Source organism: Myxocyprinus asiaticus, chromosome 21, assembly GCF_019703515.2.
Source record: "Myxocyprinus asiaticus isolate MX2 ecotype Aquarium Trade chromosome 21, UBuf_Myxa_2, whole genome shotgun sequence".
Classification (NCBI taxonomy): Eukaryota; Metazoa; Chordata; class Actinopteri; order Cypriniformes; family Catostomidae; genus Myxocyprinus; species Myxocyprinus asiaticus.
The window spans coordinates 39393442-39408215 of record NC_059364.1 but is presented as its reverse complement, the minus strand read 5'-3'; the positions used below and the strand labels follow the sequence as shown (position 1 = coordinate 39408215).

Here is a 14774-nt window from a genome sequence, read left to right as displayed (position 1 = left end):
CATCTGAGGCTTGTTCCACACATTCTGTTGGCAGTGTTGAACTGCACCGCAAAGTGAAGCAGTCTTGACGTTCTGGCACCAGTAGGGGGGGCCGTGGGCACACTGCTCCGTACCCAGCAGTGGAGTTGCCACCGCTAGAAAGAAAAAAAAAAAAAAGATTAGCCTTGTTCAGAATAGTCTGTTACCATCCTACTATCATACTAATATTTCTGCATACTACAACATGTAGAATACCTATCAGTACTTTTGACCTACTATGTAACAGAATGTGCAGTATACGTAAAACACTGTGCAAGATACCACATCCAACAATACAAGTCGCTTTAAAACACACAATCGTTGCCCCAAACTTGAGGCTTCATTTCACTATTGAGCTCTAATCAAAAGATAAACTTGACGAGTAAGACATAGCTGCCAAAACACGAAAACAAACCAAATCCTTTTAGGCTTTCGCAATCCGATTCTCCACACTGAACTGTAGAGATTGTGAGTGGTTTAAGATAGGAGAGCAAAGTCATATTGTTTCATGGAACTGAAACCGGATACGAAGCCAACAGAGAGAAAAAGCTCAAGGGAACAGACAACATGAACACTTCAGTTTTAAAGGGAATGCATTTTAAAACTAATAACCTGAAAATTGCATGGGTGTGTCAGGAAAGTCCCAAAACTCACAGAAATGCAGTTACTTTTGATTCCAGTGCAACGGTCAATTGATTCATTTAGTAAATCCCACAAACAGAGATGGGAGACAAATTAACGAGCAGGCACACATAAAATCTGCACCCAAAGAATCTAAAGATTGCTCCGCAGATTTCCGCAGAATTGAAACGCCCGTCATCTGCACAATTATACACATTCCTCGACTCTTGAATATTTGTTTATTAAATGTTTTGGGCAATTTCATTATTCTTTCAGCAACACAAAACTCCGCTCCATGTGTCACATTTTCAGTATTTAAATCCTAAGAATGGGATGACAGTCTTCTTTCAAACAGATGTAAAAAAAAAAAATTATTGGTGCTACTTCTGAATTATGTTCAAAGACGCAGAGAAACTGCTGACTTCAAATTTAAAGCATAAATAAACCCAGTCAACTGACATGACTAGGGCTGCAACTAACGATTATTTTGACAATCGATTAATCTAACGATTATTCGACTATTTGGGCGATTGCAATGATTAATCATTAGCTCTTAACCGATTATTCAGCTTGTGAAAGGTTGTATTAAACGTCCTTACTAACAATAAAGAGGACAAAATCATCTTTTAAAAATACCTCTAAATGACATTCATTGAATTAAAGGGAAAAAAAACGTTTTATTAAGTCTAATTCAGTAAAAATAAAAAACTTCACTGCAAAAAATCCTATTGTTATCAAGTGTTTTTGTCTTGTTTTCCATTCAAAATTGTGTAAAAATCCTTACTAATTTACTTGAGAAGCAACATGTAAGATATTTAAACCTGCTTTAATACGTGGTTATACTTCTACGAGTGCAGTAAAGACAAAATATATTTAAATTCAAGATCTATTCTCTAAAAGCAAGTCTACATATCTTATATGCTGCTTCTCAGGTGAATGCATCTTTTTTTAAAGGATTTTTAGATATTTTAAATATTTGTATTTTTAATATTATATTCAACATTCTCAGATAACAATTTTGTCTTCTGTATTATAGCTGCTAAAGTAAATGTACGTTGTTTTAAAGGAGTTTTAGATATTTATAATGGAAAACAAGCCAAAACAAAAACACATTTTGTTGTAGTGTATAATGGGGAGAAGACTACCTCTCTCATCTTTCTGTTCACTTCAATCCATCTTTAACTCACAAAAAAACAAACTCTCTCTTATTAATAAAGCTGCGTATTGCCAATTTTCTTCACGATAAGAAATGCACAGTGACATATATTATGATTCAATAAGTCGCGGATGCAGTTTCAATCTCTCCCCCTTAGATCGGGACATTCTGCCAACATTATTCTGTCTTCTTCCTACAAGTATATAAGTATTCCAGATGAAAAGATCTAAAACAGACATCTCAGAGACATACGTGTGCTGTCTAGTTTCGTTGCACTGCATTGGTCTGAACAGCCTCTACAGTTACAGTCTATAGTTACATGAATGCTTCACATACTGAAGAAAATGTAAAAATACTTCTATCAGGAAAAACTCGGGATGATTGGAATTAATACAAATGTAGATATATTTAGATTATTTGGCATAAGCCGCATCCTGTGGTTCAGAGCTCAGATACTTGCTCGAACCGTCAGATCATGCCGGAAGGCAAAGACGGCAGGGGAAAGGAGATGACCCCCTATGGCAGGACGGGACCTAAACTGGTGGTGATGGGGGTGAAAACAACGAGACATTACAAATGATGGAGCGGTGTGAGCTTATAAAGTAGAGACTGGATTGTGATTGGATGAGATGCCTGATTGAATGAAAGCGTGAAGACCATGCATCTTCCTGCTAGCTACCACTTACGCTTCCATTTCTATCAATGTCATCAGAATTGAATTGTTTGGAATATAATAGTGGCTGGTAGTTTGTATCGCCATGCTAAGCCACATAGGCACTTTGAACCTTTAATTTTAGTTTTTCACTGACATTTTGTTAACACTGACATGTCATAATTGTAATACCAGTTTGTTCACTTAACCTAATGTCATTTATTTACATTTTATTCTCAACTGGTAATTGTTTAACCACATAAGTTTAAGAAAATAATAAATTGGTAAAGACGCTGGCTACCACCCCTGGAGTTCGCTAGTTTGAATCCCAGGTTGAGTGACTCCAGCCAGGCCTCCTAAGCAACCAAACTGGCCCGGTTGCTAGGGAGGGTAGAGTCACATGTGGTAAACTCCTCGTGGTCGCTATAATGTGGTTCGTTCTCAGTGGGGCGCGTGGTGAGTTGAGCGCGGATGCCGCGGTGGATGCCGTGAAGCCTCCACGTGCTATGTCTCCATGGCAACGCGCTCAACAAGCCACATGATAAGCTGTGCGGGTTGACGGTCTCAGTCATGGAGGCAGCTGGACTGGACTTGGCAAGTAGTATGGGAAGTATGCAATTTCAAACTCAGCATCTATCAAAGAAACCAAAACCAGACAAAATGGGGCCTGGGTAGCTCAGTGGTAAAAGACGCTGGCTACCATCCCTGGAGTTGGCTAGTTCAAATCCCAGGGCGTGCTGAGTGACTCCAGCCAGGTCTCCTAAGCAACCAAATTGGCCCGGTTGCTAGGGAGGGTAGTCACATGTGGTAACCTCCTCGTGGTCGCTATAATGTGGTTCGTTCTCAGTGGGACGCATGGTGAGTTGAGTGCGGATGCCTCGGTGGATGTCATGAAGCTTCCACATGTGCTATGTCTCCGTGGCAACACGCTCAACGTGATCAGATGCGCGGGTTGATGGTCTCAGACGCGGAGGCAACTGGGATTCATCCTCCGCCACCCGGATTGAGGCGAATCACTACGCGACCACGAGGACTTAAAAGTGCACTGGGAATTGGGCATTCCAAATTGGGTGAAAAGTGTCAAACAAAAAAAGACAAAATGCCAAATCTTATGCCTGCTAAACTACCTAAACTACTACCAGCGAAAATCTTAACTTTTGTTACACCACTGGGCTTTCACTTCCGCTTTGCCATTGCAACCCATAGTAGTTGGGTCAACCAAAGCAAAGAAACTTGCTATATATAACATCATCATCAAAAAAATTATAATAATAATAAAAAATGCCGAAGAGCAGCCACCTAAAGATTATGGGACTTGGAAAAACAAGAAAGCTTTATACAATGGCCCAAGAAATGGTGGAAATAAATGGCTCATTCACAGAGTTGCATGAATAATATTTAACAAGTTCTGAGAGCATTTTGCCGAACAGATCATAAAGCATTTACAATTACAAGAGGGTTCATAACAATAGTTACAACACAGATAACCTAGTACCATTGTTCAGTGTGACATGCTATAGCCAATTTCATCGAAAATGATTTTCAATTCTTGAATAGTCATTATGCAATTTTAGGACCTTATGACAAACTTGAAGTGAGATGGTGTCCAGCTACAGCACCTAAAATTTTCCCTACATTAATTTAGCTTTTAACTTAAAACCCTGATGTTGAATAAATAAAAACCAACATGTCTGTTAGGTCAGCTACCCGAATGCTGAACCAGTTATATGTCAAGCAAACACAAATCACCACACTTCAAATTCCTCTACATCAGTCAACAGTCCTCAACAGTCATGCAGTGTAGGGCTAATTGGCCTATATAGGCTTCTTTTATTACAACATGCATTAAAGCAACTATGTCCTACTGCCAAGAGCCAACTAGGGCACTGTTCCCAGCTTCCTTTTGTGACATTACTGATAAACCTGCATGCCAATGAGAAGTGAGGAATTCAATGGCTCAGAGGCACATATAACAAATCATTTATTAAAAAGCCACAATCTGAAGACTGACCTCATTTGGCATAAAGGTGGTCTTTCATGCTGTGATTTATATATCTTTCACTGCAAAAACCACAATACGAACAAAGAAGTGAAATTGTGATTGTAATCACAAAAACTAAAAAAAAGGAACAGATAAAGGGATATAGGACTTCTCATGCTGCTATTAGTCATAAGGGTCTGCAGAAGAAGAAGAAAAACGACTGGAATTGAGAACATTCACTTAAGCACAAAATAAGAAATGTTGCCAGGATAAAAAAACAACAACCACAAGAAGAAAAAAACAAAACAAAAAAACAAAAAAACAGAATTCCTTCAGCTCATGTCTACATTATCATGATTACATCACTACATTTCAAGGATAAAAGACTGAAAAATGCGCTTAATTCACTGCGTCAGTATTTAGACACCTTAATCACAGATAATGTTAATGAAATCAATACTTCTGATTAAAAACAGATCATACACGAAATAAAAGATTATGACGTTAAAGGGAAAAATGATGCGTCATGACACGGAAATGATTCGCCTCGAACAATAAACAGAAAGCAACCTTGATTTCAAGAAATGTGTTCAAAACTATAATAAAACAGCACTTTAGAAAGTCAAACTACCGTATTTGCCTCGGTTTAAGACACAATTATGCAAATATTGATTTATAAAGATAACTTTCGAAGGGGTTAAAAATATCTGCGCAACAAAACAATAGTGCACAAACTGACTGCATCTTCTAAAATGAAACACACAAAAATACAAATTCTTCGAAATAAAAATTAATCAATCCATTTATTGTTAGACAACACTAATCCGGTTAGCTAGCAGCACGAAATATGTTTGCCAATATTAAAAACTACATAAAACACCAAATCAGAACAACCCCACGTTATTATTTGATAAGACTATTCTGCTAATAAAATCCATAGTTTTTTTTAAAATATATTAATTTTCGACGTGTATTTGTTAATAATAATTCCACTGACGCGGGTTAGACTGTCAGTAACCAACATGACATGTTTACCAAACACTCACTCCGCCATTACCTACTGTGATTAAGCACTTACACGACTCAAATTAAGCCACAAAACACTCTGAAAGACATGGAAACTGAGGTGTATATTACCGGTGGAAATAAAAAGAAGCGTGAGAAGCATTATGGCTTGATGAAGCTCTTTGATCTCCTCTATGTCGGCTGTTGGCTGTTGTATGCTGCGGCAGAAGGTCTCCTGACTAGTCTTATGATGATCTCACTATCAGCTGACCTGAAGACACACGTGATCTGACTGGGGCGTGTCTACAAGCGACTCTTGCTTCTGACTTTTAAAGTATTTCTATAAATTGATGTTATTTATGCGGAGACCGAGGCTGGTTGCCACAGGGCAAGTTGTTACCAGGGCTAAATCCAGTTATGCAAGTGCTTGTTTTCTCTAGGGGTCTGGTATGTTGGCTTTAAACTCCTTAAGCTCAAAGACAGTTCAAAGTTGAGTTATGTCCTTCACATTAATATTCCAATATCATCGGGGGTAGCTCAGCGAGCATTGAAGGTGACTACCACCCCTGGAGTCACGAGTGTGAATCCAGGGCATGCTGAGTGGCTCCAGACAGGTCTCCTAAGCAACCAAATTGGCCCGGTTGCTAGGGAGGGTAGAGTCACGTGGGGTAACCTCCACGTGGTCTTGATTAGTGATTCTCGCTCTCAATGGGGCGCGTGGTAAGTTGTGCGTGGAGAGTAGCATGAGCCTCCACATGCTGTGAGTCTCCACGGTGTTGTGCACAGCAAGCCACGTGATAAGATGCGTGGATTTACGGTCTCAGAAGCGGAGGCAACTGAGACTTGTCCTCCGCCACCCGGACTGAGGTGAGTAACTGCGCCACCATGAGGACCTGCTGAGTAGTGGGAACTGGGCATTCCAAATTGGGGATAAAAATAAAAAAAATATTTCAATATCATCATATTTTTTTAAACAATTTTTCGTAAGTAAGAGAACACAGTAAAAACACTGGAAAACATTCAGGTAAGAGTCAACTGTAGCCAGTGTTGGGGAGTAACGGAATACATGTAACGGGATTACGTATTTAAAATACAAAATATAAGTAACTGTATTCCACTACAGTTACAATTTAAATAATTGGTAATTAGAATACAGTTACATTCAAAAAGTATTTTGATTATTGAAGAGATTACTTTGCATTTTATTGTCATTTGTTTCATTTAATATTTAGTCCTTTCAGATGGAAAACATTTATACATATAAATGATGCGATCCAAAGTGCATTTGAACAGCGGTGAAACGCTTTCTAATGATGTGTTACATTCATATGAGCAGACAGAGAAGTAAGTTTGAAGTAAGTTTGGAGCAGAAGAAATAGAAATAAACCTTGTGTAAATTGTCAGCTTTACGCTAAGCTAAAATGCTATTTCTAGCCATTTTACATACACGTTACCAAGAACAATCATATTTTTTTATCAATAAAATTCACGTTCGATTATAATTTATTTTTTTTTTCTAGTAAGACCTTTGATATTAGGACAAAAATCTTGATAATGATTTTTGTATTGTTTTCCTGTACTCCAATCAAAGCACTCACCGCGTTGTCCCAGCTAGTTAGGTGCTAAGGCCTATGTATCAATATGAAAATGCAAAAAGGTCTGCACTCTAAAAATGCTTTGTGTCACTGACGAAGGCAGACAGCCGAAACGCTTGTACTATTTTGATCTCCTGCTTGAAACCTAATAAAAGTATTTTTAGAGTGCAGACCTTTTTGCATTTTCATATTGTTTTCCTGTAAAAATATCTAAAACAAGATCAATTTGATTTATCTTGTTTTAGAAACAACACTGCATAAGATATTTAGGTTTTTCAGAGAATGTATTTTTAACATGTGTATTTTGTCTTACTGTACTGGCAGAATTTTTATAGTCAAAACAAGTGAAAAAATCTACCAGTGCTGAAGAAGTAATCCAAAGTATTTAGAATACGTTACTGACCTTGAGTAATCTAACGGAATACGTTACAAATGACATTTTACAGCATGTATTCTGTAATCTGTAGTGGAATACATTTCAAAAGTAACCCTCCCAACCCTGACTGTAGCCTAATAAATAAGGTAGATTTCAACCAAAAGGTAGAATTGTGTTTTAAGGACAAGGGTATTTTTAATTAATGACTGTAGCAGACTAAATCATTTTGGGACAAGTTGTCACATTTTATTTGTTGTTATTTTATACCATTTTTTTTATTTCAATTTCTATTGGCCAACAACAGTTTGACATTTCTGTTTGTTACCTTTTCTATTTTTGTTTCATAATTCTTTTACGTTTTTTTTTTTTTTTTATAAAGCCTGTAATAATCTGTTTAATGGCAAGTTAACATTTGAACATAAATTGACCAGTGTGTGACAACATGTCCTGCTATTAGTGTGTTAGACTGTATAAGTCCTATAATTATTTATACATTATTGGGCATAATTTTTTGTAATGTTGTAAATGTTCAAAAGCACTTTACTTTAAATTGACTTTCAAACATAAACCCATCGTGACAAATGTTCATTGGAGTGTGACAACTAGCCCCGGTCTCTTCTAAATTGCTCTTTGGATTATAAATTACTGACAAGGGCTTTTGGGCTTGAAAATTGAGGAATAACATTTAGGTCTGCTGTAGACTATGGGTTCCCAACCTTTTTTGTCTGCCGAGCTCACATGTCCTAAATTATTTACTTGAAACAATAAACAATGAACATGTACCATAGTATTCTTTGAAGTACTTTGGATTATCATGTAAATACCATGGTATGTGTGCACAGTAATCATTCAGTTCAATATATCAAAGTACTAATAATATACATATATATTATTATTATTATTATTTTTACTATTATGTGAGTTCACTGCTTTTATGTTTCTTTGTTCCTGTATGGTCAGAAAAATTGTTATTGTGAGCCCTGTTATGCATTGTTTAAATAGAGGAAGATGATATCGTCACATTAAATAATATGAGGGTTTGTTTGTGGGTTATTGTTTTTCAACAATTCTCTAGACAATATCCTATTGCAGAATTGAAACTACTACACTTGGTCACATATTAACGTTGTTTTTATCCAAAACTATTTTGGTTAGATACAGCCAACCAATTTTTTTATTGGCTGCATTCCTAAACATCCTCAATGTTGTTATGAGTTATATGTTTGCTATATCAAATGTAATCCAGCATAAAGAACAGTAATGTGCAAAAATGCCATGAATAATTTTTATTTATCAATTAACTTCATACGAAGTGCAGTAAACATAAAAAATAAATAAAAAAATAAATCAATAATGAATCAATATCTGGTGTGGCCACCCTTTACCTTTAAAACAGCAACAATTCTTTAAAGAAACCAGTTTTTCAAGATTCTTGGAGAATTTGCCACAGTTCTTCTATCTGTTTAGGTTGTCTCAATTGCTTCTGTCTCTTCTTTTAATCCCAGAATGACTCAATGTTCACCCCTGTGGTGGCCAAGCCATCTGTTATAGGGCTTTCTGTTCTTCTGTTCTATTCTATTTGTAAAATAAATGTTTGGAAATCATAAATTGATATTTCCTATTGACACACTAAAGCAGAAGATATAAAATAACCGTCTTTTAACAAATGTTTTTGCACAGTAATATATGTGAAAACTTCTACATATTCAAAATGATCAAATTTGAATAAAGCTTAAAGGTGCACGGAGTAATTTCCTTTTCACATTAAAAAAAGTTTTACACATCAAATGAAAAGTAGCCTACTTCTGAAAAATGTACACTCACATGAAATTAAGACTCCAGTAATATCAGAATCCTAATAAAAGCTGTTTTATTTTACTCGGAGATGGTCGCCTCATGTGACCAGCAAATGTAACACTTCATTATGATAATGCTCCTGCTATTGAACGCTTGATTTCTGGAATAATTTAATCATGGCTGACTATTTGAGATAGATGACAGTAAAAACACTGAGTGTGCCTTTAAAAAGTCAGCCTCACAATGAAAATGGTGTTGATCACATTAATCAAGGCCAACCTTTTCACATGAAACAAGAGTAGAGATCAAATTATTGGGTTAAAATAAAATCCAGAGCCGTTATGATAAGAAACAATGTAAAAAGATTAACTTTGTATTGCTAATAGGTTTAAATTCAATTGAATTGATTAAACACCTTGTTTGAATAACTGGTGCACTTTATCTCTTTTCCAGCAACATGTTTATTCAATGGAAATAGTGGATACTCTTTTCTTTGAGTCTTGCAAACGGTAAACATTGGTTCTGGGAGCAGCACTTCTCATGTCCCTCTTTGGATAAACCACTTTTGTTGTAGCATTCCACTCACAGAATAAAATCTAAAATGTGTATGTAACTTTGTATATTGTTTCATTGTGTATTCATTCATGTATTCTGAGTTTGTAATTTTTGAAGCACATTATTGCTTTTATTATAAAATTGCAATGAGATCATATATACAGAGTTTTTTTTAAGGAAACATGTATCACATTAATAACTCAAGTAAATGCTCTTCTGCACAAATTTTTTTTTATTTTTTAAATAAATCCAGATATTAGTTTGTCTGGTTGCAAATCCATTTCTATAATCCAGCAGATTAGGCAATCTTCACAATCCTTAGGGAAAAAGGAAACATATTTACTTATGGTACACAAGCCAGCACATATCACATCAATATCAACAGCAAAAAATCTAATCAGCTACAGTGGCCCCAAAATATATTTGGACCCTAACAACAACACACGTACACACACACACACACACACACACACACACACACACACACACACACACACACACAAAAAAAACAGGTGGCACCTGCAAACAAATGTTGGTAGATTATTTTTTTAGGATTAATTTCCCTTTTCTGAACCACTTTTGCAATTACTTTCAACCAACTGGTGTCATGCTGATTTTTAGTGGAAGTATGAAGTCAGTTCCCCTCAAGTTCATACAGGTGACTTAATAGAGTAACCACAGTTGTAGTTCATCACATTAAAGGTGCACTCAGTAATTTTTTTCCACATTAAAAAAAAAAAAAAGTTTAACTCCTAAAGACATGAATTGTAAATTTGCAATATATGCAGGAAATCATGAGCACTCACATTAAAATGAAGACTCCAGTCATATCAGTAACCTTATAAAAGCTGTTTTATTCTACATGGAGAGGGTCCGCACATGGGGGCTGCCATGTTAGAATCACATGACCAGCTGAATACTACTCGCTTAATCTCGGTATCCGTTCTGTTATTGGACACTTTCACTCATTGATTAAAGTAATCATGACTGACTGTGAATATTAATTTCTACAATGTCATCTGAAACTGAAAACTATTGATTTTAAATTATGCTGCATCCAAGCCACTAGATGTCAGTGTAAGTCCAAGATGACACAAAGACAAAAATTAATGAGTGCACCTTTAACTATGGACATGTCCCACTAACATTTGACAAGCAAAAAGTGTCCAGATACGTTGTGTCTACGTTGGTTTAAGCTACCAAACTTAGTTTTGCAAAGGGTTATACTTGAAAAGTTTACTATTTTAAAATAAATGCCACTTGGTTGAATGTTTTTGGGCCACTGTAGGCCTATGTTACATTTAAACCCATGTTTGGCTCAATGTAGTTTCTCTTTTTCTTGATTACACAACGAATCCTAATCCTTATATGTAAAACTAAATCATGGAAACACGGCGATTCTCACATTTACTTCGACGAGGCACTCTTTGCTTTGGCAGGTGGCGGGCCACAGCACTGCGGCTTGGGAAACTCAATGTCTTTTCTCAAAACTGTGGGACGCAAAACGTCAATGTCCCGTTCAAGTTGCTCCAACAGCCCGCTGACGATATTGGGCGAGGCGTGGAAATCGACGGAGAAGTATCCGCCGTGCGTGTGGCGACAGTCGTGTTTGGAGATCTTGTAGGGCAGTCTTCGCTCGCCGAGGTTTTCCAGACTCCGGACCACCGCGCCGCGCTCGAACAGAGTCTCCACCGTGCGCCGCAGGACAGCCGCAGTCTCCGGCCTCTGCATCGCCTTCAGGATCAAACACAGCTCATACCTCGGCATCTTTAGATATGGAAGGTCCAAAGAGTTTACATCAAAGACAATTCAAAAGAAGAACAAATGTCTCTGGGGAAAAAAAAAGAGACTTCAAATGCTAAAGGTGTCTCCTTTTGCCCTAGAAGCGACTTCTTCTGATTTTTGTCCGCTCAGTCTTTAGGATCACTACCGCCACCTATTGTACATTTTAAGTCCTGCACATTTCAAGCTCAATCAACAGCTTTTGTGGCATAATGTTCATTACCACAAAAATATTTTTTGACTAGTCCCTCTTTTTCTTAAATAGATCAATAAATAAAAATAATAATACAGTGAGGCACTTACAATACATGTCAATGGGGCCAAGTTTTGGAGGGTTTAAAGGCAGAAATATGAAGCTTATAATTTTATAAACAAACTTACATTAATTATTCTGTTAAAACTCAGGTATTATTTGAGCTTTTGTGGTCATTTTAGGGTTTACATCATAACATCGTCATCATGGCAATGAAGTTGTAAAGTTGAAAATAACTTTACACAGAAAAGTTTAGGAAGTGATTTAATCACACTAAAATCATGTTACATGCATATTGTTTACGTCTTGTGGCTATACTTTTGAAACAGTTTACTGATTGGCCCCATTCACTTCCATTGTAAGTGCCACACTGGAATCCAGATTTTTTTTTTCTTCTACTTCTTCTTCTTCCTTTTTTTAAGGAGAGACAAATCGAAATACATTTTGTGGTAATCAACATTATGCCACAAATTCTGTCAGTTAAGCTTAAATTGTATTGAACCCGGAATATCCCTTTAAGTCCTGCAAACACAATCTGCCACCTCATTCTGAACTACATCAACATAAGGCACCCAACACAATGACACCATTACCCCAACTTCTTATAATATGTGTTTATATGTGTTTCCATTAACAGATCTTCTCTGTCTGATCTTTGTACTTTTTAAAGTATCTGCTCTAATCTATTTACCTAGAACAAACTGCAAACCTAGAACAAATGCAGTTAGCTCTGCAGTATGCAGAGACAGATCATTTTAATCGTTTGATTCAAGGGACAAACACTCCTATTGTTATGTTTTGATGATTTGGTCCTTTAGAGCAGGGCCTTTCAAACCCCAAATATGATGATCCCTTGCAAGGGACCCCCTCCCTAATATATAAAAGCAATTTTTCATGTATAAAGCAAATTTTGAGAAAAATAGGAAGCTTGATAATATAAAGATAGCATGTTTGCAAAATGCAATAATTGGCTTTTTTATTGTTGTTGTATTAAAGCAAAAATAAACCATTAATTAATTAATCCGTTGTATTAAGTTGACTCAACTTATCTTTTTCTGTCCAATATTAGAGTAATTTAAGATGTACAAACTTGAAGAGAAATGTTTTATTTAATTTATTCGTATAATGCTTTTCACAATAAATGTTCATCTAAAGCAAATAAAAAACAACAGCAACAGTGGCAAATTATTATTATTATTTTTATTATTTTTCACTTTTACATTTTCCACAGACCACATTGCAACCTTTCATAGTGTGAATAAAACACATCTAATATCATTCTTAATGATGTATTTTCTCATTTATTGTAAAATAAAATTCCTACATAATTACATAAAATATTTGATTTAGTTCCACAGTTTAGTTGACTAACTGAATTATTGAATAATGACAAATAAATCAGAATTCCAATAAAAGAGATTCATCTGAAAAGTAAAGTTATCATATGAATTATATACTGTACAGGCCTATGAATACATATTCAAACATATAGACATATTTATTTTTAATTGAAGGGATGTCATAATAGCAATAAAATGAATTCAGACTGAATTCAACTCAAGTAGCCTATATAATGAATAGTGTATAAAACAAATGTTTATATATGCTTAAATATGTGGGCCCCAGAGCTTATACAAGGGCCCTGTGACTATGAGGGCCCCCAGCCCTCTTATTGGACCTTTTGCCTTCCTGTTTGTAATTACATTGTTTGAGCAACTCTTTAACTTTATAACGGCGTGTGTTTCATATTTGATACATGACTTTCTAAAGCCTCTACATCATCATCACGATGTGTATGATATGTCTACTGTCTCCTGGTGAAAGTTTTCATGCTGTACTGGAAGTAGAAGACCCTGTTATATCATTTTCCAAAATAGCTACCATCATGTTTTGATGCACTCATCTTTTTTATGTGAAGTCTTTGCTGATTTTGAAGTAAAATGAACAATAACGTTTATTTTGCTACTGATATTTCAAAATGACTATTTATGAATTTAAGCAACATGTGCTTAAAATGTCATTATTTTGAAAAAAAAAAAAAAATCTCATTTCTGACTGTAATTTCATAAAGGCTTTATGTGGTTAAGCTTTATTCTTTGTATAATAGGGCTGTCGAACAAAAACGTTTATTATCCTATTCATTGTTTAACTGCATGTTTGCCCTACATTACAAAAAATAACTTGGCTTAGGTGGTTGGGAAAAAGAAAATATTGATATTTTACTTTGTGTGGTTCAGAACTACTGATTAAACTAGATATGTAAAGTTTGTCAAGTCAAACTATAATGCTGGTCTGACAAAACATTATCTGAAAGTTTAAAATGTTTTAAATACTTGAAGTTAGAAATTTGTACAGGTTTTACAGAAAGAAAGAAAGAAAGGAAGAAGAGAGTCTCTTGCAGCAGATTAAAGGGCTTGTGTGTAAGTTTTGACAGCTGAAGTTTGAAATTACGAACATTTCAAAATAGACTCGTAGCTCATTTAAATATTCTGTCAATGTAATGTAGTCTAGGGGATTTTTGGACACTCTGAAAAGGCTTAAATGATGCCTTTGCAGGGCTTTTTGATGGAAGAATAATAATGGTAGCCAAGCTGTAGGGTCGTTACAAACAGAATTTCCCCAAAAAATTACCAAATGACCTCTATTTTTGAGCCCCAGACCTTTCAGCCATTCGAAGCCTTTCGGCCGGGGTTGGACCCTTGCTAATTATAATCCGCCCCTGCGCATGGGAATTATTTAACAATAACCCCATAAATTATTATAATTATTCAATTAAATAAGAATAACACAAGCAATAAACAACATGCCACTGGAGGACTTCTGTCCCAGTTCTGAGTGGGGCATCTTGCCCCAAGGATCTAACTTAAACTTTTCACTTCAAAATAAAAACAATAAACATTGTTTGATAGCACTTTATTCATTTGTTAACATTAATAAATGCATTAGGTATCGTAAACAAACAATAAACAATATATTTTTTTAC

The 14774-nt window shown here is 35.8% G+C and overlaps 2 protein-coding genes across 4 annotated transcripts in view; both read right to left on the bottom strand.

The window, feature by feature from the left end:
- The window catches only part of LOC127412406 (prosaposin-like), a 245168-nt gene that overhangs the window by 14346 nt on the left and 216048 nt on the right, over nt 1-14774 (bottom strand). For all 3 annotated transcript variants that reach the window (XM_051648730.1, XM_051648729.1, XM_051648731.1), the window contains exons 2-3: nt 5566-5647; nt 1-134 (exon numbers count right to left, since the gene is read on the bottom strand). In XM_051648730.1, coding sequence (XP_051504690.1) covers nt 1-134; nt 5566-5596 — 165 coding nt within the window. In that variant the 5' untranslated portion in view covers nt 5597-5647. The remainder of the gene's footprint in view (nt 135-5565; nt 5648-14774) is intronic.
- On the bottom strand, nt 9974-11670 carry mrps6 (mitochondrial ribosomal protein S6). Its single transcript, XM_051648746.1, has 2 exons — nt 11162-11670; nt 9974-10073 (listed from the first exon to the last, which is right to left on the bottom strand). The coding sequence occupies exon 1, from the start codon at nt 11521-11523 to the stop codon at nt 11164-11166; it is 360 nt and encodes a 119-aa protein (XP_051504706.1). The 5' UTR covers nt 11524-11670; the 3' UTR covers nt 9974-10073; nt 11162-11163.